Source organism: Phocoena sinus, chromosome 1 (genome assembly GCF_008692025.1).
Source record: "Phocoena sinus isolate mPhoSin1 chromosome 1, mPhoSin1.pri, whole genome shotgun sequence".
NCBI lineage: Eukaryota > Metazoa > Chordata > Mammalia > Artiodactyla > Phocoenidae > Phocoena > Phocoena sinus.
The window spans coordinates 8953359-8976621 of NC_045763.1; the positions used below are offsets into that span (position 1 = coordinate 8953359).

The 23263-nt window shown below is 51.0% G+C and overlaps 1 protein-coding gene across 1 annotated transcript in view; it reads left to right on the top strand.

Annotated features, from left to right (window-relative positions):
• The first annotated feature begins 1051 nt into the window (after window positions 1–1051).
• The window catches only part of DISP3 (dispatched RND transporter family member 3), a 29384-nt gene continuing 7172 nt past the window's right edge, over window positions 1052–23263 (top strand). The window contains 13 exon segments of the mRNA XM_032650944.1: window positions 1052–2147; window positions 3088–3236; window positions 3239–3309; window positions 10656–10792; window positions 11702–11836; window positions 12266–12426; window positions 13885–14024; window positions 15678–15826; window positions 16055–16216; window positions 17128–17289; window positions 19211–19318; window positions 20347–20483; window positions 21646–21830. Coding sequence (XP_032506835.1) covers window positions 1052–2147; window positions 3088–3236; window positions 3239–3309; window positions 10656–10792; window positions 11702–11836; window positions 12266–12426; window positions 13885–14024; window positions 15678–15826; window positions 16055–16216; window positions 17128–17289; window positions 19211–19318; window positions 20347–20483; window positions 21646–21830 — 2792 coding nt within the window.

The following is a 23263-nucleotide window of genomic DNA, read 5'->3' on the forward strand; positions in this document are numbered from 1 at the left end:
AGCCAGCGCTGGCATAATTAGCTTCCCCTTCTCACTGCCTGGCCTCTAACTGGATAATGAGTCTCTCTCCGTCCAAACAGAGGGCAGGCAGGACAAGGGGACAGGCCATGCCCGGGGATGCCGGAAGGCCTCTTGCCTTTGGACCACCCTGCTGGAGTCCTCAGGCTGCCCTCTCCTGCCAGGCCCTCCTGCTGCTTGTGCCCACGTCTTGGGGAGACAGATGCCCGGCCCCTGTCTGTGCCTAAAGGTTTGACGTCCCTGGAGCTGCATATTAAGTGGTCTGAGCCCGACAAACAGTGGCCACAGCTGCAGTGTCCCAAAGAGGGGGTGGAGAGCTATTGAGAGTTCTTGAGCAGAACTATGACAGGCATCTAGCCCTGGCAGAGCCGCATGGGCACTGGCTGAGCACATTACAGTCCCCAGAGAGGAGCAAAGAAATCTGCTCAAGCGACAGATAATATACTACACAGACTGAAAGTGCTTCCACCCTTGACACGCCCCACAGCCATGTGAGGCAGGGATGGCCACCTCTGTTTTACAGATGAAGACTGAGGTTCAGGATGCAAACTAGGGTCTGACTCCGAAGAGCACGCTCGTTCCCTTCTACCCTGATACTTTTGGATGCCTTTACAGTTGCTCGTTAAATAAAAGTGATTGCAGCAAAGTCACACCTCACATTGGCTTTGAGTTCTAAAATCAGAGGATGCAGCAAAAATTGGGAAATCATACATCGTCAAAATTGCCCTCGAATATCCCTTACACGGGGAGGAATTTCTCTTCTGTTTGCAACTGGGCTGTGATTCGCCTTTTTCTGTGACCTTGAAAGCCCTGATCTAGTTGGGAGACGTGATGGGCAAATAATAGGATTTTTCTTTCTGTTTTGTACACATGTGGTTGAATTCAGTTAAGTGCCTGCTTGATGCAATTCCATTGTAGTATTTGTCTTGGTTATGAGTGGGCAGGGTTAACGCTCAGGGTGGGCGACTGCAGCTACAGGGCACCATCCTCTCCTTCTCTGCAGCCTGCTGACCCTCTCCCTCTCCTGTAGGCTATGGACTCGGAGGATGACCCCTTGCTGCAGGATGTGTGGCTAGAGGAGGCGCAGGAAGAGGAGGAGGAAGCAACGGGTGAGGCCTTTAGGAGGGCCCAGAAGCCGGGGCCCCAAGCTGGGGCAGGGGGGCAGTGTTGCTGGTGGCACTGGACCTTGCCCTCCCGGCCCCCAGCGTCAGGCTTCTGGAATACACTGGGCTGGGCCTTCACCAATCCGTGCTGTGCGGGGCTGGTGCTCTTCCTCGGCTGCAGCATCCCCATGGCTCTTTCAGCCTTCATGTTCCTCTACTACCCGCCGCTGGACATTGACATCTCCTACAATGCCTTTGAGATCCGCAACCATGAGGCCTCCCAGCGTTTCGACGCCCTCGCGCTGGCGCTCAAATCCCAGTTTGGGTCCTGGGGGCGCAACCGGCGCGACCTGGCCGACTTCACTTCTGAGACGCTCCAACGCCTCATCACAGAGCAGTTGCAGCAGCTACATCCAGGCAATCGCTCGCGGCCGGCCGCCCGGGCCCCGTACCAGGTCCCTGCCGCGCTGAAGCTTGGCCCAGGACTGTGGGACACCTCCACCGCTCAGAAGCCAGCAGCCAATCGGAGCGGGCGTCTTCGGCGAGCGACTCCACCCCTGGGGAGCCTGGCAGCCAACCAGAGTGAAACCCAGGTGAACCAGGGGCTGGACAGGAATGGGCGGCGCCAACCCAGCGCCCCTCCCCCCACAGCGGCTGCGGCCAATCAGAGCCGTTCCCGCCGCGGCGCCTCGCGTTGGGACTACTCACACTCCTATGTGAGCGCCAACACCCAGACGCACGCTCACTGGCGCATCGAGCTCATTTTCCTGGCACGTGGCGACGCAGAGCGCAACATTTTCACGAGTGAGCGGCTGGTCACAATCCACGAGATTGAGCGCAAGATCATGGACCACCCGGGCTTCCGGGAGTTCTGCTGGAAGCCCCATGAAGTGCTGAAAGACCTGCCGCTCGGCTCCTACTCTTACTGCTCCCCGCCCAGCTCGCTCATGACCTACTTCTTCCCCACTGAGAGGGGTGGCAAGATTTACTATGATGGCATGGGCCAGGACCTGGCCGACATCCGGGGTGAGCAGCCCTGGGTGTGGGTGGGGCGGGGCCTGTAGGGACCAGGTCTGAAGGAGGTTGGAGGCGGGGCTTGTAAGGGGTGGAGGCTGAGGGTAGGTGGGGCTTGTAAGGGAAGTGGGTGGTTAATGAGGTTGGGAGCGGGGCTTGGAGGTTAAGGGAAGGCTTGATTCTTGACTCAGTACTTTACAGACTGGTCGGAGGATGGGGTCGGAATTGGCTGTGAGGTGGAGTCAGGCTGGAGCTGAGTGCTGGGCAGGCCTGGGGGCCATCATTGAGGAGGGGCAGGGAGTTGGGGTTGGGTGTAAGATGGGATCTGAGGGAGGCAAGGAAGGAGGTTTGTGTGCACATCTGGATTGAGGGAGACTGGGAGTTATGCTGTGACCAGAGTTAGGCTTGGGGTGGGGCTTGGGCGTGAGGTTGGTTAGAGGGAAGGTGGGGTGTGGTTACAGAGAACTGGGCATCTGGAGAGAGGCTGGGGTTGAAGGAAGACCAAGGTGCATTAGTTTGAAGTACGTTAGGGATGGGACTTGAGAAAGGATGGGGAGGGGCCAGAGGCTGGCTGTGGAGGCGGGGCTTGGGTTTGCCTTTTAAGGGGCACATGGGCAGGGTTCTAAGCAGGTGGAGGTGGGACTGGGATGGGAAGGAGTTACAGGACTGCAGAGACTGAGCCTTGGAATTAGGTGAGGTTCAAACTGAAACGGAGGTGTAAACTTAGTGGGAGCCGCCTGAGCATATCTGGGGGGCTTCTCCCCTTGGACAGCTGTGATTTCTCTAAACCATCCGTTCTATTAGAGACAGCTGGAGGTAGCCCAAGCTGGGACAGTTTTCCATTTCCTCAGAAAGGGGGTGAGGTGTTGAGGAGGGCAGGATGACCCTGATGGAGGGTTGTTGGGAGCTGACCCACTGAGCTCCTTGGACTCCTTGACCTCTGCCCCTGCAGGCTCCCTAGAGCTGGCCATGACTCACCCGGAGTTCTACTGGTATGTGGACGAAGGCCTCTCTGCAGAAAACCTCAAGAGCTCCCTCCTGCGCAGCGAGATCCTCTTGGCGCACCCCCTGCCCAGCTACCACTCGGTGGATGATCGCTGGGAGAGGAGCAGCGGGCTAAGTTTCAGAGCTTTGTGGTCACCTATGTGGCCATGCTGGCCAAGCAGTCCACTAGGTAGGCAGTCCAGCTGCACCCGGTGTGTGCCTGCCCTGTCCTTGTTTGTACCAGGAAAGGGCTGTATCAGCATAGGGAATTGGTTTCCAGGTGGTTCTTTTCTCATAACCCCAGATCCCCTTACCTGCAACCTTTTCCCTAGGAGATCTTTCTTTTCAGATCAGGGGCGGAGCCAGGTACATCCTCATCATCACTCTGACAGATGAAAGGACACTTTTCCTGATCAGTGCTGTTGGTTTAGTGAACATGACAGCTTTGGAGGAACTTCTGCCCTGGAGGTCTTTGGTATTGATTTTCTCCTGAGGTGGTGCTAGAAGGCTTTCTGGAAAGAGTATTGACCAGGGCATAAGGAGTTCCTCTCTGCTTCTACTATCCAGGGAGATAGTGGGCAAGTCACTTCACTTCTCTGGGCCTCTGATACTGGTAAAACGGGGATGATGACTCCTGCTACCCTTCTGCAGTCATTAGGAGGAGACGAACTAAGAGATATGAAAGAGCTTTTGGGCAGTGGGTGCTTTGATCGTCCTCCAGCCCTTGGGATGTGTGTCTGAGAATACAACTTGGCCTCTCGCCACCAGGAAAGACCATTGGATAGCTCATCTGTCAGTCCTACAGGGCAGTAACTCCAGTGCCTCTTGGTCCTCTGCCCTGACAAGTCATCCCCCAGCACAGGAGGAATGAATCTGACTGAAATACCCTCGTTTCTTTATTGAGCAACTACTGTAATAATCAGAGCTAACATTTATTGAGTGCTTACCGTGTGCCACACACTGTTCTGAGCCCCTTATAAACACCACAAGCGTCTTAAGTTATTAGGTTATTATGGGTAACTTGTGGATTTGTTTCTGTGGTCTGTTCTTTCACTTGGTTTTTGGTCATGTGGTCCTGCCTGTGAGTATGCCTGGTAATTTTTACTGAGTGATGAACATTATATATAAAAACATAGAGGTCCAGATGATGTTATTTCTTCCGGAGAAAGTTTATCCTTCCCTCCACTAGGCAGATGGAGTTGTGACTGATCACCTTTTTAGTCAGCAGTTACACAAAGTCGAGGCAGGTTTGCAATACTGAAAATTCTCAGCCTACCTCTAGTTTGCCCTTGGTTCTCTAAGATGTTCAACTGAGAGCCTGGAGTATTCTGCAGAGCCCCTTCCCCTGACAGGTTTCAGACCCTAATCTCTGTCTCTCGAAACTGCTAAAAATATCTCCACTCTGGTTTTTCAGAGCCTTTCTGCTTAGCTTTGTAACCTCATACTCCACACAGCCCCAGTATTTGGCAGAAGTGCTGAGGAAGAAACTGGCTTTATGCTATGCTGGTCTGCAAGTCTCTGCCCAAAGCTCTGCTAGTTTTTCTGACTCCCCGCCTAGATTTTTAGCCTCATGCCTGTGTTCAGAATCAGCAAATACCTCTAGGGTAACTGCAGCGGTAGAAGGGAAGCTTACCTTTTGTAGGTTCTTTGCTTTCTGGAGTCTTAGCCCTCTAGTTCTCATTGCTTCAGGAAGTCTCTAATGTCATTAAACAGATGATTTCTCAATTTTATCTGACTTTTTAGTAGTTCATAGGCAAGAATATTGTTCTGCATGAGCTATTCCTTTCTACTTGAAACTAAAAGTTTGGGCCCATGTCTTTTTATAGCCAGTAACTAAGACAGGACCTGGAACCTAGAAGGCATTCTATAAAAGCTATACAAATGAATGAATGAATAAACAATTGATTGAACTTGCAGTTTTCTACTCTAATGAAAGATCAATTAATCCATTTAGTTCAACAAAGTAGATAATCCAAAGATCTTTTCTACTTGGTTTTTAAATGTCCTGTTTGGTTTTTTAAACAGCTTTATTGAGGTATAATTGATATACAACCAGTTGCATATACTTAAAGTTTACAATTTGATTAGTTTTGACCCATGTATACACCATGAAACCTTCACCACAATCAAGATAATGAAGAGACCCGTCACCCCCAGAAGTTTCTTCATGTCCCCTTGATAATCACTCCATCCTGCCTCACCTTGCCTTCCCACTGCCACCCCAGGACCACTTTCTGTTTTTTATCACTGTATATTCATTTTCATTTTCTAGAGTTTTATATATGTGGCATCATATAGTATGCACACTTTTGATTGCTCTCTTTCACTCAGCCTAATTATTTTGAATTGTATCCATGTTGTTGCATGTGTAGATGGTTTATTCTTTTTAAATGCTGAGTAGTATCCATTGTGTGGAGATGCCACCTTTTGTTCATCCACTCACCTGTTTGTGGGTATTTGGGTTGTTGCCAGGTTTGGCTACTGCAGATAGAGCTGCTATGAACAAGCCTTTGTGTGAACAAGTGCTTTCATATGTCTTAGATAAATACCTAGGAGTGAAATGACTAGATCATATGGTAGGTGTGTGTTTAACTTTTTAAGAAACTGTCAAGTTGTTTTCCAGATTGGTTGTACCATTTTGCATTCCCACCCAGTGTATAAGAACTCCAGTTCCTCCACAACCTCTCTAACACTTGGTATGGTCAGTGTAAAAAATTTTAGCCATTCTACTAGGTGTGTGGTGATATCTCATTGCAGTTTGAATTTGAATTTCCCTAATTACCAGTGATGTTCACATGCTTATTTGACATCCATTTATCTTCACTGGTGACTATTTAGATCTTTTGATCACTTTAAAACTGGTTTTACATTTAGATCTGTGATATTCCATTTTTAATTAATCTTTGTATATGGTGCAAGGCATACACTATAAACACTTTGTATATATTGTAACATGCCGATGTTTATTTATTATTTTTATATGACTATCCAGTTGTTCCAGCATCATTTGTTGAAAAGATCATTCTTTCTTCACTGAATTGCCTTTGCATCTTGGACAAAAATCTTTTGTCCGTATATATGTGAGTCTGTTTCTGGATGCTCTGCTCTGTTCCATTGCTCTATTTTTTATTTGCACACCAGTATTACGCTGTCTTGATTATGGTGGCTTTATACCATGTCTTGTCCAAGTGTTAGTCTTCCAGCTTTGTTGTTCTTTTTCAAAGTTGTTTTAGTTATTCTAGGTCCTTTGCATTTCCCTATGAATTTTAGAATCAGCTCGTCGATTTCTCCAAATAAAAGTCTGCTGGGATCTTGATTATGATTGTGTCAAACACACAGATCAGTTTGAGGGGAACTGACATCTTAACAATATTAGTCTTATGACTAATGAATGTGGTGTATATGATGTCTTTCATCAGATTTATCCCTATTTCATATTCTTATGCTATTGTAAATGGTATTTTTAAAAAAATTTCATTTGACAATTGTTAGGTGCTAGCATATAGAAATATAATTGACTTTGGGTCCTGCAACCTTGCTAAGCTCCCTTATAAGTTCTAGAAGATTTTTGGTAGATTACATTTGATTTTCTACATAGTTAATTATGTCTTTTGCTAATAAAGACAGTTTTACTTCTTGCTTTCCAATTTGGATGCCTTTTATTTCTTTCTCTTGCCTGAATGCACTGGCTAGACCATCCAGTACAATGTTGAATAAGTGATGAGAATGGAGAACGCTGTATTATCCCTGACCGAATTATGTAGGTTTTTTGTACATGTCCTTTGTCAGGTTAAGGAAGTTCCCTTCTATTCCTAATTTGCTGATGTCTTTTTTTTTTTAATCAGTAAGAAATATTCAGTTTTCTCAAATGTTTTTTCTGCATCTAGAGAGAGATCATACAGTATTTCTTTTTTAGTTTAATATGGTGAATTACATTGATTGAGTTTTTAATTTTAAGCCATCCTTGCATTCTTAGGGTAAATCCCCCTTGGTCATGATCTATCATCCTTTTTATATAGTGTTAGATTCTATTTGTATTCTTTGTTCATTGGTATATGTTCATGATGGATACTAGGCTGTAGTTTTCTTGTAATATCGCTGTTTGATTTTGGTATCAAAATGTTTTACAGAATGAGGTGGAAAGTATTCTCCTCTCTTCAGTTGTCTGGAGAGTTTGTATAGAACTGGTATTATTCTTCCTTAAACGTTTGATAGAATTCACCAATGAAACTGTCTGGATCTGGAGTTTTCTTTATGGGAAGGTTTTAACTACAAATTCAATTCTTAAGTATACATATAGGGCTGTTAAAGTTATTTCTATATTCTTGTACAAGCTTTGGTAGTATATTTCATGAAATTTGTCCATTTCATTGAAATTGTCAAATGAACTTGTCAAATGACATTTCATTAAAATGTCAAAGTGATTCATAATATTCCCTTATTATCTTTGAATATTTATAAAAACTGTAGTGATGTCCCTTCTTTCATGTGTGTTTTATCTCCTTTTCTCGTGATCAGTCTGGCTAGAAGTTTATCAATCTCATTGATCTTCTCAAAGAACTAGCTTTTGGTTTCATTGATTTTTCTTTAGTATCTTTCTGTTTGTTTATTTATATATTTATGCTCTGATCTTCATTATTTCCTTTCTTACACCTACTTTATATATAATTTCCTCTTGTTCTTCTTTCTTGCAGTAGAAGCTGAGGTCATTGATTTGAAAGCTTTCTCCTTTTCTAATATCGGTGTTTATTGCTATAGAATTACCTTTGAGCATTGTTTTAGCTCATCTCACACTTTTTGACATATGCTTTCATTTTCATTCAATTCAGAATACTTTCAATTTTCCCTTTTGATCTCTTCTTTGACCCTTGTATTATTTAAAAATGTGTTAGACTCCAAATATTTATGAATTTCCCAGATAGTGTTTTGTTGCTCATTTTGAATTTAATTCTATCATGGTCAGAGAACATGCTTTGTATGACTTAAGTTATTCTAAATTTATTGAGTTTTGTTTTATGGTCCAGAGTATGGTCTGTCTTGCTAAATGTTCCCTGTGCACTTGAAAAGAATGTATATTTTGCTGTTGTTCGGTGGGGTATTCTATAAATGTCAATTAAGTCAAGTTGGTTGATTATGTTGTTCAAGTCTTCTATATCCTTACTGATCTTCTGTCTAATTGTTCTAGCAATCATTGAGAAAAGGGGTTTTGAAATGTTCAACTATAATTGCAGGTTTGTCTATTTCTTTTATTATTTCTATCAGTTTTTGCTTCATGTATTTTAAAGCTCTGTTGTTAGGTCCAAAGCATGTAGTATTGTTGTATTCTTTTAATGAACTGAGCCCTTTATCATTTTTAAATTACTTTCTTTATCCCTAGTAATATTCTTTGCTCTGAAATTGATTTCATTTGTTATTAATGTAACCACTCCAGCTTTCTTTTGATTCATGTCAACGTGGTATATTTTTTTCTGCACTTTTGTTTTTAACTATTTGTGTCTATATTTAAAGTGAGTTTCTTGTAGGCAGCTGAGTCTTGATTTTTTAAAATCTAATCTGACTGTCTCTGCCTTTTAATTGGGGTGTTTAGACCATTTACAGTTAATGCATTGTTAATATGGTTAGACCTAAGACTGTTTTATTTTATTCTCTTTGTCCCATATATTCTCAGTTCCCTTTTTCCTCTCTTCTGCCTTCTTTTAGACTGAGAATTTTTTATTATTCCATTTTATTTCCTTTGGTTTTTTTAGCTCTAAATATTTAGTTTAGTGGTTGCTTTAAGGTTTATAGTATACATCCTTAAATTATCAGTGTATCTTCAAATGATGCTAAACCACTTCATGTATAGTGTATACTATATATGAATAGTATACCACCATTTCCTTCTTCCTGGCCTTTATGCTATTGTTGTCATATATTTTATTTTCATATATGTTATAAACCCCATGCCACATTATTATTATTTCTTTTTAAACAGTCAGTTATCTTTTTAAAAGATTTACATAAGAATAAGAAAATTTTGTACATTTATTCATGTTGTTACCATTTCCAGTCCTTTTTATTCCTTTGTGTAGATGTATATTTCCATCTGTAATCATTTTCCTTCTGCCTGAAGGACTTCCTTTAACATCTCTTGTAGTGTAGGTATACTGGAAATGAATTCTTTCAGCTTTTAAAAAAAATTATTTATTTTTGGCTGCGTTGGGTCTTAGTTGCTGTGTGCAGGCTTTGTCTAGTTGTGGCAAGTGAGGGCTGTTCTTTGTTGTGGTGCGCAGGCTTCTCATTGCAGTGGCTTCTCTTGTTGCAGAGCACAGGCTCTAGGTGTGCAGGCTTCAGTAGTTGTGGCATGCGGGCTCAGTAGTTGTGGCTCCCGGGCTCTAGAGTGCAGGCTCAGTAGTTGTGGCGCACGGGCTTAGTTGCTCCACGGCATGTGGGATCTTCCAGGACCAGGGGCTGAACCTGTGTCCCCTGCATCGACAGGCAGATTCTTAACCACTGTGCCACCAGGGAAGCCCCCTTTCAGCTTTTGTATACTGAAAAAGTCTTTATTTTGCCTTTGTTTTTGAAATATATTTTTCAAGATATAGAATTCTGGGTATAGAATTCTGGGTTGACTTTTTCCCCAGTTGGTAAAGGACCTTGCTCTATCGTCTTCTCACTTGCATTGTTTCTGAAGAGAAATCTGCTGTTATCCTTACTTTTGTTCCCCTGTGTGTAATGCATCTTTTTCCTCAGGCTGCTTTTTAGATTTTATCTTGGTCACTGATTTTGAGCAATTTGATCATGATGTGCATTGTTGTTGTTTTATTCATCATTTTGGGGGGCTTGGGGTCCATTGCTTGAGCCTTTTGAATCAATGGGTTTATAGTTTTCATCAAGTTTGGAAAACTTTCAGCCTCTTTTGAGAAGTCACTAAGCCATATATTAGGCTGCAGTGAAGCCTGGAAACTCTCTCAAGCCAGTAAGTCAGGGTAAGCATAGGGTCCATTTTGCTTCTCACCTCTCAGAGATCACCATTCTTTGTTATCTCATGTCTCATGTATTTTCTTATGGTTTTCACTAGTTTCACTGGGAGGGTAAATCTAGATTTCACCTTGTTACTCCATCTTGGCCAGAAGCAGATCTCACTCCTGTTTGTATTTTAAAGCCCAACTTGACCAGCTCGGTTAAGTTTTACTTATTAAGAACAACTGCTGTTAAATGCACACTTGCGGTGTAAAACAGCATCTGGAAGCTGGTTTGAATTTAGAATTTTGCTGTGGATAATTGAGAATTGGAAGGTGACATAGAATTTGGCTATAATTGATTATTATTTGTGTAGAGCAGTGGCCTCAACCTCACTGATAATTCAGTCCCACCCCAGACATTCTGATTTCATTTGTCTAGAGTATGGCCTGGACATCAGGAGTTTTGGAAGTCCCCCAGGTGATCATAATGTACGGCCAAGGTAAAGAGACACTGGTGAGATGGATGGCTCCCAGACGTCCTCTATCTCTGATCCACTCCGTCTTTCCTCTCTCTGTGTCCTCCCTCCTTCAGCAAAGTGCAGGTTCTGTATGGGGGGACGGACCTCTTTGATTACGAGGTTCGCAGAACCTTCAACAATGACATGCTCCTGGCCTTCATCAGCAGCAGCTGCATTGCCGCCCTCGTCTACATTCTCACCTCCTGCTCAGGTAGGGTTTCTTCAAAAGCCCCGCGTGGAGCCAGCCCCTTCTCTTCTACCAGTGTGCTTCTCTCTGGACAAAGCCTTCCTGCTCAGGAATGCCAGAAATGGTCTTGAATCCACTATGTCAGAACTGGTGGGGGGAGGGGTGCTCAGACATCACCTTCTAACCCCAGGCAGGTAGACTGAGGTTCAGAGGCAGGTTGGGCCATGCCCAAGGGCCCCCATCCCCATGACCTCCCACAGTTGAACCTTTTTCCCTTTGACCATCTTTTTCTTGCCGATAAACTTGCTGATAAGTGTTGGGGAGTCTGGAGTATCGGACACCTTATGAATTATTCTGTAGCCTGTTCTATAGTCCCAGTCAGCTGCCCTTAGTCCCCCAGTTTACTTTTCCACCCCCGTCTCCCCATATACCCTAGCTGCTTCTTTCTGCATATACAGTAGGTACTCTCGGTTGCTCAAGTGAATGAGAGATTGGTCATACCTTCAAAAATGGAAAAGACATTCATTCATCCATGTAACAGATATTAACTGGGCACCAACTATGTGCCAGATGCTCTAAGGTGCCAGGGATCCAGACACATGGTGAACATCACAGACACACTTCCTACCCCCATGGAACCTCTAGTCTACTGGGGTGACAGATGTAAATATATAATAATTCCCCACTAGCACTTGAGACAAGTTCTGCAAAGATGAACCTACTCAAAAATGGCTTCATTTGCCCCTCAGCCCTCCTGCCCAGCCCCTTCTCTGGGTGCAGAAAACTGTGCTGGGCTCAGGTGGGGTGGTAGAGGTACTCCCTGGGGTTGGGGGGGTGTGAGGCAGGACCCAGCAGGGGCCAGGGACACTGAAGAGGTGCGTTCCTCTGGGTCCACCCACTCTATCCGTCCCCTGTGCCTCTTGCCCTGCCCAGTGTTCCTGTCCTTCTTCGGAATTGCCAGCATCGGCCTCAGTTGCCTGGTGGCACTCTTCCTGTACCATGTGGTCTTTGGTATCCAGTACCTGGGCATCCTCAATGGGGTGGCTGCCTTCGTGATAGTGGGCATTGGTGAGTTGCCTCTGTTGCCATGGTAATGGGCCTTGGGAACTTGGGAACTCTGTCCCCAAAAGGGCCTTCTTCCAGGAGGCAAAGCCTGGCTTCCATGGGGGATCCAAAAAGTCCCCTTCCAGACCTCGGAGCCTTGGAATTGGGGTGGTGGGTGGGTAGAATATGAGTGGTGGGTGATCCTTGGCATAGGATAGGTGGAGCCCCCACGGGGTGGAAGGAATGGGTAGCTTTTCTGGGTGGAGGTTAAGAATGGTGGGAAAGGTGGGAAGGGGGCTGAGGTTTGGAGGAAAGGGCCTGGTGCTGGTGTGGACGGGGGTGAGGAGCAAGGAGCATGGAGGGTGGGGCTTGGGTTCCTGGCCCAGGCTGGGTCTGACCGTGGACACAGCAGAGTGATCCTGAGCCCTGCTGGCCCGGGGCTCCCTCCCACAGGCGTGGACGACGTCTTTGTATTCATCAACACCTACCGCCAGGCCACCCACCTGGAAGACCCGCAGCTGCGGATGATCCATACCATCCAGACGGCGGGCAAGGCCACCTTCTTCACCTCCCTGACCACGGCTGCCGCCTATGCAGCTAACGTCTTCTCCCAGGTGGGAGCCCGCCCTCCCCCCCCGACCTGACCTCCCCGTCCCTCCCGTGCACACCTGGCCCCTGGTCTCTGCTCTTCCTACCCGCACCTTCTCTTGGGGCCACGCAGCCTCTGCCTCAAGGCTCCTGCCATGTCCCTAGAGTCCATTCTTTTCTCATTTTTTAAAAAGATTTTAATGGAGTATAGTTGATTTAGAGTGTTGTGTTAGTTGCTGGTGTACAGCAAAGTGAATCAGTTATACATTTACACATAACCACTCTTTTTCAGATTCTTTTCCCATATAGGCCATTTCAGAGTATTGAGTGGAGTTCCCTGTGCTCTACAGTAGGTCCTTATTAGTTATCTATTTTCTATATAGTAGCGTGTATACGTCAATCCCAATCTCCCAATTTACCCCTCCCCCGCTTAGAGTCCATTTTTGCTACTCGTCGTCATTACCAGAACTTAACAAATGGGAGAATTATAATAATACAAATAGTGTTTCTTACTGAAACAACCTCTGTCCTGAAGGGCGTTTGGCGGTTTCCAGAGGCCCCCGGCTGGTAAGTGGTGAGCCTGCCCATGTCTCCTGACCGGGGTCCAGGGCCCTCTCCACCCACTGGCTTCACGCCACATGGTCACACCTCACACTCACTTTTCTCTCGCGGACCCCACGCTCCTTCACGTCTGAGCTGGGCTCAGGGGAAGGATCTTAGGCCAGGTCCTTGGTGCCAACAGAGCCTAGAGGACAGTGAGCCTGCCTGAATCTGAGAGGTTTTATGACCTGGGCTGAGGATCCTGTCTAGAAACCACTAGGTGCTTTGGGATTCTCCAGGCCTTCCTAGAGAACCACATCCAGAAAACAGGCAGAGCTGGGTTCACATCCCACCTCTGCCATTTTCTGGCTGTGTGGCCTTCAGCAGGTTGTTTAACCTCTCTGAGCCTCACTTTCCTCACGTGTGGATCATCAGGGTCTGACATGAGATGATTGTGAAAGTGTTTCACAAACAGTGAAGGCCTGTCTGCTTGTGGGCTACGGTTTCCTTCTGACTGCCACACCCCGTGCAGGTCCCTGTGACCCTGCGCAGGGAGCACACCAAGCCTCCCTATTCCCATCACAGCAGCTTTCCCTCCCTTCCCCCTCGCTGACACGTGGCCCGCTCCAACAGGGCACGTCTTCCTCTGTCCTTCATGTAATAACAGTTATGGAGCGCTTGCTCTGTGCTGAGCACTGTTCCGGGCAGAGGGCTGCAGTGTGGACCAGAGGTGGGACTCTTCCTCCCCTGCCCTGCCCCTGGCACCAGCCCGGCCCTCTGACCACCTCCTAGGCCAGTGCCTCTGTTCCAGCAGCCCCGGCCTCCTCATCCTGCCTCAGTCTGAGGGTGGTTGGGGGTCCTGAGTGCCTCGCTGCAGAGTCCCCAGGCTCCCTGGGCTCCAGGCCTGGTAGTCCCACATCCCTCCTCTACTTCCCCATTGCCAGATCCCGGCCGTCCACGACTTTGGCCTGTTCATGTCTCTCATCGTGTCCTGCTGCTGGCTGGCTGTGCTCTTCACCATGCCTGCTGCCCTGGGCATCTGGAGCCTTTATATGGCACCGCTGGAGAGCGCCTGCCAGACCAGGTGAGCCAGGCAGGGGGGCGTGTCCTCCTCTCACAGAATATCCATAGCAGGCCCTTGGGGGGGCCATTCAGCACACCCTCCTATCTCCCAAGAGCCTCGTGATTCACCATTGAGCGCCTTCTGTGTGCCCAGTCCTATGCTGGGCTCTACTGGGGGAGCAGAGGAAGAAGAGAAGCCTGTCCAGTAGTTACATCTGACAACCTGCTATGTGCCAGGAAGTGGGCAATGAGCTTTCGTACGAGATCTTACTGCCACCCTCCCCAAGGACCCTGGCAGCTGGGTCCTCTTATTTCACCCATTTTATAGACAAGGAAACAGAGGCTTGGAGTAGTTGGGCAACTTTCTCAAGGTTACCCATTTAATAGGCAGTGGAGCTGAGATTTAGACCACATAATCTGACTCTGGATCCCATGCTCTTAGCCGCCACGTTAAATGTCCTCAAGGTTCTCATCTTGGGAGAGGAACGATATTTAGGTGCAGTGAGTGGTGTGCAGAGTTGAATGGATCAGCCCGGAGCCGCTGCTGAAGTTTCTAGGGATTGGGGGTCTCGTGGGCCAGGTGGTCAGTGGCGGTGGGGGGCGGGGGCGGTGGCGGAGACAGTGACCAAATGGAATCCAGCCTGGGTGGCTGCCTGGGTTGGGAGTCCTGAGGAATGATGGAGGGTCTGGGCTTGGGGCAGGGCATGCAAGGGCAGGACTGTCAGGGGTCCATGACAGTGTCCACCTGACCATGGCGAGCCAAGGAGGGGCAGCGAAGAGCTCAGACTCAGGCCTGGGACACACTCAGCTCTCCCACACATACCCCCTGCTTCAGGGCCACCATGTATGGTGGTACGGGTTGGGCACTGGACAAGGGCACTCTGGCCGAGGCATAGCGGTCTGCACTATAGACATTCAGATTTGACTATTTCTATGACAGTTTTGTGACATAGAAGCAAAGTGTCTTGGGTAAAGGGCTGCTTGTTTCTAATCTCTACAGAGACAGCAACTAAGCCCGCCCTGTCCCGCCCCCCAGTCTGGGGCAGTGGACGCAGCAGTCTTCCCAGTCCTGGGCTCCAGCCTCAGCCTCTTTGCCTGGCGGCTGCGGACCCTTGAACATGTTACCTAACCTCTCTGCATCTCAGCTTCCTGTTCTATATAATGGGTACATGTAACCCCGTGAGGATTAGTGAGAGAATCTTCCTCACTGCCTGGCATGTAGTATTCCTGGCACATTCACCGTGTGCATTGTTCTTGTCCGCAGTCCCTAGGGTGAGCCTTGTCTCCTTCACATTCACTCCAGCCGAGGCCTCAGCTGTGTCCTCAGCCCAGCCCCGCTTCCCCGTCCTCCTGGTGTCAGGTCCCTGGGCACACAATGGGGGAGACACAATTCCCCTGCTTTGGTCACCTTGATGCTTGGGCTGCGAGTCACCATCCCCTCTCCCTGGGTAATGGCTGCTGTCACCATTTGTGTCCCCAGAGGAAGAGTGGCACCCAAGGGCCCCAGGAGAGATGGTGCTAGAGAGAACTCAGGTGCAGGCTCCTGGAAACCTGTGATGAGTGTCCTATGTGAGCTGTCAGCAGCGGTGTGATACCTGGGTTCACATGTAGCCGGGACCTTCGCCTCCTTCCCTGGACACCCAGGACTCACCCCCTCCTCCCACTGTCTCCACAGCTGCCACCAGAAGTGTGGCTGCAGGAGCTCCCTGCACTTCCCCGGGGACGTGTTTGCTGCTGCTGAGTGGGCTGGGGGCAGCCCTGCTCAGGGCCCCATGCCCTACCTGGATGATGACATCCCCTTGCTCAATGTGGAGGAGGAGCCAGGTGAGAGCTGGTGCGGGCCTCCCGCTGAGCCAGCTGGGACCCAGGGGCTGCCTCGGCCAGGGGAAGTAGCCCTTGGCGAGCTGGTATGAGGACAGGCTTGTCCTGAGGGCGGGGCAGGACGAGATCCCCATCGAGCATTTGGGCTTCCCTGGAGAGGGCAGGGACCAGGGTGGGCTCTGACCCGCTTCTGGGCTGGCCCTCTGACAGGCCGCTGCTCTGCCCCGGCAGTGTCGCTGGAGCTGGGAGACGCGTCCCTGGTGTCTGTGCCCCCCAAGGGCCTGCAGCCAGCCCCCGATGGGGGCAGCCGGGGGCAGCTCATCGCCCAGCTGCAGGAGCTGCTGCACCACTGGGTCCTGTGGTCGGCCGTCAAGAGCCGTTGGGTGATTGTGGGTAAGTGGGCTCTCCACTCTCCTTTCTCCCATCTTGCAGCTTCTCCCAGTGCCTAAGGCGTGGGGGACAGACCCCACCCCATGCAAAGAACGTGCAGGCATTGGGAGCCCACTCCTGTTCCCCAAATGAGCTAGAGGTCAGAAACCTGGGCTGGTGTCCCTCACTCTCGGAGCTTTACCCCACTTCCTGTGTAGAATAAAGCTGGTTCCACGATAGCTGTTGCTTATTGAGCACCTACTATGTGCCAGTCGTGAGGCTGGGCAGCAGAGCAGAGCGCCCAGTGCTTGGGCTCTGGACTTAGACCAGCTTGGCTAAGTTGGAATCCTAATTCTGCTGTGTACTAGCAGTGTCACCTTGACTGTGCCAGTTAGTCTGAGCCTCTGTTCCCTGTCCTATAACTGAGGATAAGAATAGTATCTATCTACTAAGGCAGTTGTGAGGAAAGCCACAGTGTATGTAAAGAACTTAGCCCAGTGCAAGGCATGTAGTAAGTGCTCAATGAAAGTTAAGTGCTCCTATTACTATTATTATCATTGTTATCATCACTGACTGTATTCAGGTCTGTGTAAGATCGAGTGGATATGCTGGCTGTTTATAAACTGTTAAGGGCTCTAAGATGGTGGCTGGTTCTTGTCCAGGAATGTGAGCTTATAGCTTACAGTCTGACCACCAATTACACGTGTAACAACCGGCCCCTACCTCCAAGGGACGGACCCCTAGCAGCCTCACCCACAGGTTGGCACGCTGGGCCTTTGCCTGCTCCCTTGGGATACCTGTCCCCCGCTTCCCCCTCCCGTCCCCATAGAGGGAGCAGCTCTTTCCCAGGGCTCTGGAAGCCCCGGCTGCGAATGCCCACACCCCACCCCACCCCTGGCCCCAGCCCTGCCTAGCGCAGCATCCTTTCCTCGCAGGGCTCTTTGTCTCCATCCTCATCCTGTCCCTGGTGTTCGCCAGCCGGCTCCGCCCCGCCAGCCGGGCCCCGCTGCTCTTCCGGCCGGATACCAACATCCAGGTGCTGCTAGACCTCAAGTACAACTTGAGCGCCGAGGGCATCTCCTGCATCACCTGTTCAGGTGAGGGTTTCCTGCCAGGGTGTCCCCTGTGGGCCCCTGACCCTTTTGGAGTCCACGTCTCCAAGACAAGAGATGTGAGATCCAGGCTCCCCGTCACAGTATGACCTCAGGCAAATCACCCCACCTCTAAGCCTCAGTGTTTTCACGTTTCATTAAACGAATACTTACTGGGTGCCAGCTGTGCTGGTGCTGGGGAGGCCGCAGTGGGCAGGACAGGCTTCTCGAGCTCAGGGAGTTCATTCCACTGCTGGGGCAGGCCATATAATAGTAGATCTGAGCTGTGGTGGACTAAAAGGAGGGTGACTGGGGAGCTCAGCATCATGGAAGGCTTCTTCCTGGAGGAGGGAATGTCTAAGGCAAGACTGAGCCTGCCTGGGTGGCAGGGAGGGAGGGAAGGAGTTGACCAAGCTGGGAGAGGAGAGGAGAGAAGCGGTCTAGGCAGAGGCAAGCACCAGAGTGGGAGAGACCAGGGCCAAGTTTGATGGAGGTAGTTGCAGGAGCTAAGGCTAGCCAGGCGGGCTGGGCCAGGGCCTGCTGGGGTACAGTGAGGAGTCTGGATTGTATCGTAATTGGCACTGGAAGCCAGTGGAGGGCTTTAAGCAGAGAAGGGCCAGCGTGGAGCGTGGCTGGGAACCCAGGTGGGAGTCTCGTGCAGTCATCTAGACAAGAGACAGTGGGGGCTGGAGCCGGTGTGGCCGATGGTGACAGTGAAGACACGAGGTTTTTAGGAGGTGAAACCCACAGGACTTGGTGATGGAGCGCGTGCCGGGGATGAGCTAAGAGGTGAGATAAAGATGTCTGCTTGCCTTACAGTTAGTCTGATCCAGGCTCTCGTCTTACAGAGGGGAGCCTGAGGTTGGAGTTGGGGCGGGGGAAGTCGACCCAAGGTCATACAGCTTTGCCGAGTGGTTAGAAACCAAATGAGAAGACGCTTGGGTGACTGCTTCCAGCTCCCGGGGGAAGACCCGCTGACTGCTGTAATTGCCTTCATGTAATTAGGGTGGTGTTCAGATTAACCTGGCCTTCCCCTTGGTAAATGGCATTAGCCGAATGCATGATAATTGGCTGCAGCTCACAGAGGTGCCCGAGGAGCCCCTCCTAAATTGGCCACATCCCTTCTCCTCTCCCACCTGCCTGGGCATCGAATTTCGCTCCAATGTCACTGCCGCTGCAAGGCCTCCCACTGTCCCTCAGGGCCTGTCTGCTCCCACTTCACAGATGGACAAACCCTGGGATGGTCCCGAAGTTCCTGGAAACATCTGGAGAAGGGCCAGGACCCCAGCCAGAGTCCAGCCCCAGCCCCTCTCTATCTCTTAGCCTCTGAACTGCCTCTTAAAGGGGCCCTTCAGGCTGTAGCAAAAAGATTTTCGGCTTTAGGGGCAGGCAAGACCGATCCTGTTGGGGCTCTCACTTCCCCGGAAGGTCATGTAACCTCCCTGAACCTCTGCTTGCTTGGGGCGAAACAGGAGGTCTCCCCTATCTCTGCTAGTTGATAACATGCCATTTCTAATTATCCCTATTTATCAAGCATTCATCACAAGCCAGACACGTTGCTAAGCGCAGGAGATGCAGCATCCCCTTTTGTCCCTCACCCACCCTCTGGAGGTACCCTCTGGGTGTCATCCCACTTGACAGAGGAGGGAAGTGAGGCGTGGTGAGGATGAGTAGGGTAGGCTGCGAGTGTCCTTCCCTGGATGGGGCTGGCAGGTTCCTTTCCTTTGCCTCAAGATTCTTGTAAATTCAGCATTTGGCCTTTCTTCAGTTCCATCTAGTTTCTTTCAGACCCCTGATACCACCCCCTTCCCAAGCTGAGGGCCCTGGGGCCCATGTCCCTCAGGTCGTCTGTCTCCCAGCCTTGGCCGGGCCCCGTCAGGGAGGCCCTGCTGTCTGACACGGTGCGGGCGTTGGGGGGGATGGGTAGGTCTGTTCCAGGAGAAGCCCCACAGCCTGCAGAACATCCGGACGTCCCTGGAGAAGAAGCGGGGCTCGGAGGTGTCCTGGGCCGGCCGGCCTGAGGCCGCCCTACAGGGTCAGTGGGGAGTGTGCACTGGCTGGGTGGGACAGTGGGGGGTCCTGGTACAAGGGTGCAGGGGCCCTGTGGGGAGAGCACATTAAATCCATGGTTTGATTCCCCTTCGGGAACAAAAGCCTGTGTTCTTGGGTCACCGTGGAAGGGTCGGTGCGGGGGTGAACCTGAGGCCCTTGTCCTTCGTCCCACCAGCTCTCTTCAGCCAGAACAGGGCGATCCCTTCTTGCCACCACGCCAGCCTGGCTTGTGGTGCACTGTGAACCTGCCTTGTGTGCCAGATCCATTCTGAGTGTCTGGGGGAGGGCAGGGGTGTCCTGAACACTGGAGGCTGGCTTATCCCTGCTGGGGTCTCCATCAGATGTGGGATGCCAGGGTGCATGTGGGAATAAACCCCCCACATGGGGCAGTTCTGCGTGTCCTTGTCATCACACGGCCATTGTCACCCCTCTGTGCCCACCATTCTCACCAGCAACACACCCCCACCGTTCACGCCATGCCTGGGGCATCGTTGTTGGTGTCACTTCCACTACCCTAGTTCCTACTGGCACATCACACCATGGCTCCCACCATCACTGTCATTCCCTCTACCCGTGCTGCCACCCCATCCAGTATCCACCACCACCTCCCCTCCATCTATACCTCCACCCCATCCAGTGTCCACCACCACCTCCCCTCCATCTATACCTCCACCCCATCCAGTGTCCACCACTACCTCCCCTCCATCTATACCTCCACCCCATCCAGTATCCACCACCACCTCCCCTCCATCTATACCTCCACCCCATCCAGTGTCCACCACCACCTCCCCTCCATCTATACCTCCACCCCATCCAGTGTCCACCGCCAACAACCAGTCCCCCGTCATTGCCATGGGCTCGGTCCGGTAGAGAGGAACAGAGCCACCATTCAGAGATGACCCCAAGGTCAGGCCCAGCTCCTCAGTCAACAGAGCAGAGGCTGGGCTGTTGTAGGGTTAGGGGAAGCCAGTCGAGGTGATTGTCCCTCCTCCTCCCCTCATTTGTCCTTAGACTCCCCGGGCACTGTGTACGTCTCCAAGGTGAAGAGCAAAGGCCACCCGGCTGTCTACAGGTTCTCCCTCAACGCCAGCCTGCCTGGCCCTTGGCAGACCGTGTCCTCTGGGGACGGGGAGGTGCCCTCCTTCCAGGTGAGCCTGGCTGTCGTTAAGTGAGCTGCCACTACCAGGGGAGGGGGCCCTCAGTGCCACACTGGTGGGCACTGGCCACATGGGGGTGGGGGCAGGGCCTGCGAGGATGGAGCTGCTCCAGGCAGGTGAGGACCCTCTCCCGCCGTCAGCCAGGCCTGCGGCAGGGACCTGCAGAGTGGTGAGAGCACGGGCTGCCGAGTCAGCCAGGCCTGGGTTCGAGTCCTGGCTCTGCCATTTATAACCTGTACGTCTTTGGGAAGATTATGTAGTCTCTCTGAGCCTCAGTTTCCTCATCTGTGATACGGGGACATGAAAGGTACCAGCCAGGGATGTTGGAGGTACGTGAGGTAAGGCCTGTGCGTTCTGTAACATCTGGAACGTAGTAAGTGCCCAGTAAAATGGGAGCTGTTAGTTAGGTTGTTGTTCTCAGCCGTCTGTTCTAGCGCCCCAGAAAAGGGGCTCCCAGGGCCAACCCAGGCCTCTGATTTTTCCCTCTCAGGAATCATTTGTGTTTCTTTAACATGTCACACCTCCAGGGTGACAGTTACACATGTCACCTCATTTGTTCGGGGTTTATATCTCCATTCGAAAGATGGGGTGTGTGAGGCGTTCCCTGGCTCTGACCTTTGCACTGCGGTTCTCGCTGCCTGGAGGGCTTTCCTTCCAGCTTCATGCGTGGCTGGCTCGCCGTTCAGCCTAAATGTCACCTCCTCCTGGGACCCTATCCTGGCCATCCTTACCAGTTTGGCCTCCTCTTCCACTGCCGCATTCGTTCTGTGCCTTATCGGCCTAATAGTTAATTCAAGGCCCTTCAAAGAATCTGAAGCCATCGTAATTGGCAGGTCCAGGAGGGCAGGGACCAAGCCCGTCTGGCTCACAGCCACACCCTCAGAGCCCAGCTCAGGGCCTGGCCTGGAGTAGATCCTCAGTTGAAGGAAGGACTGAGGCTCAGAGAGGTAGGGATGGATTTGCTCTGTCTTTAAATTTGAACCCAGGCCTCCTGCGCCTCTGCCCAGGGCTCTACCCCCCGACTCTGGGGGCTGGAATGGGGGCAGGGGGCGGCGAGCGCTCCAAAGAGGGAGGGGACCGAGCCTGAGGCTGGGCCCAGGCCAAGGCAGCCTCCCAGAGTCACCTGTCTTGTCTCTGTCAATCCACTGCTTAGGTGTATAGAGCGCCTTTTGGTAACTTCACCAAGAAGCTGACCGCTTGTATGTCTACAGTAGGGCTGCTCCAGGCGGCGAGCCCCTCCGGCAGGTGGATGGTGACGACCTTGGCCTGCGACACCAAGCGGGGCTGGAAGTTTGACTTTAGCTTCTACGTGGCCGCCAAGGAGCACCAGCACACCCGGTAACAGCCTCGCAGATAAGTTGGTTTCCACCAGCCCGGCCCACCCGTTTGCCCCTCCCACACCTTTCAGAAACCCCAGTCCGTTTCTACCCATCTGTTCAGACGCTTCTTGCCCAGGACTGGGGATCGGGGGACACCAAGACGCCAGGCCCGCAGTTCGGCCCCCCACCTGCGGTCTTCCCTCTGCATGGCTCTCGCGGGAGGCGCAGCGGCTGTCTGGCCCCTCAGCACCCAAGCAGTTCCCAACTCAGAGCCTTTGCGTTTGCTGTTCCCTGGGCCTAGGCTGCTTTCCCCTAGCTCCTCCCGGGATCGACTTGTTCTCAAGATTCAGGTCCTTACCCAGATGCCTACCCACCCCCAACAAGGTTTCCCTCCCCGGCGAAAATAGCCGCACCCGCCTCTCCCCATACATCACCCCGCTGCTCTCGTTCTGGCTTCTGCCACCACCTGGAATCATACTGACCTGCTGGCTTATTACCTGTCCTTGCTCAGGAGCACGCAGGCATCCCGCGTGAGCAGCTTACTGTTCTGCGCTGTGTCCCCTCACCTAGTGCTATGTAGCGGGTGCTCAGGAAACACTTGCTGAGTGAATGAATGAGTGAGTGAGTGCACTCTGCCTTCCTCTCCGAGGCACTATCCACACTCGCAATACCTACAGTTAATTCAGAAAACAATTATTGAATGTCCCCCCTCCCTCGGACTGTAAGGTGATGGGAGAGAGCCCATGTCTGTTGTCTTTACCTACTGAACACGCACGCCCTACCTGGTGCCTGGCATGAAGTAAGTGCCCGTGATCACCTAATGATCAACTGCACTCCGTGCCCCGGGGGTCTCTGAGCCAGCTGGGGCCATCTTTTCCCAGGTTCCCCCCGCCACGTTCTGACCATTGAGGCTGTGTCAGCCGAGGGCCTGTCTCTCATCCATTCATTCATTTAACACTGAGCACCGACTGTGAACGGGCACGGGGCTAGTGCTGCGGATGGGAAACAAGACAGATGTGGCTCCTGCCCTCGGGAAACAGCACAGAGTCATTGCAAATTACGATACGTGCTCTGAAAGGAAGAGCGCACCGCTGCTGTGGTCCAGAGAGCAGCAGCGTGGGGCCTGCACTGGTGACACCAGGGGCCCGTGGTCTCTGACAGGGCCTGGCCTCAGGACATTGAACGCCCACACGAGGCTGATGCCTGGGGCAGGGGGATGACCAAGGTGGGCTCCCTGGGCCCTTCTGGCCTGGCACACCTCGGCTCGGGGCATGAGGGGGTCCCTCTGCCTCCCCTCCATGGTCGGGCTCACACTGCACATATATATACAGTAGCCACTGGGGTCAGGCTGCCTGGCTGAGCTTAGAACATTCCAGAAAGAGCCTTGAGCTACATCAAGTCCAGTGGTGAATAAGCTAACCGTGGAATCCTTTCTTCAAACAGAATCTTGAG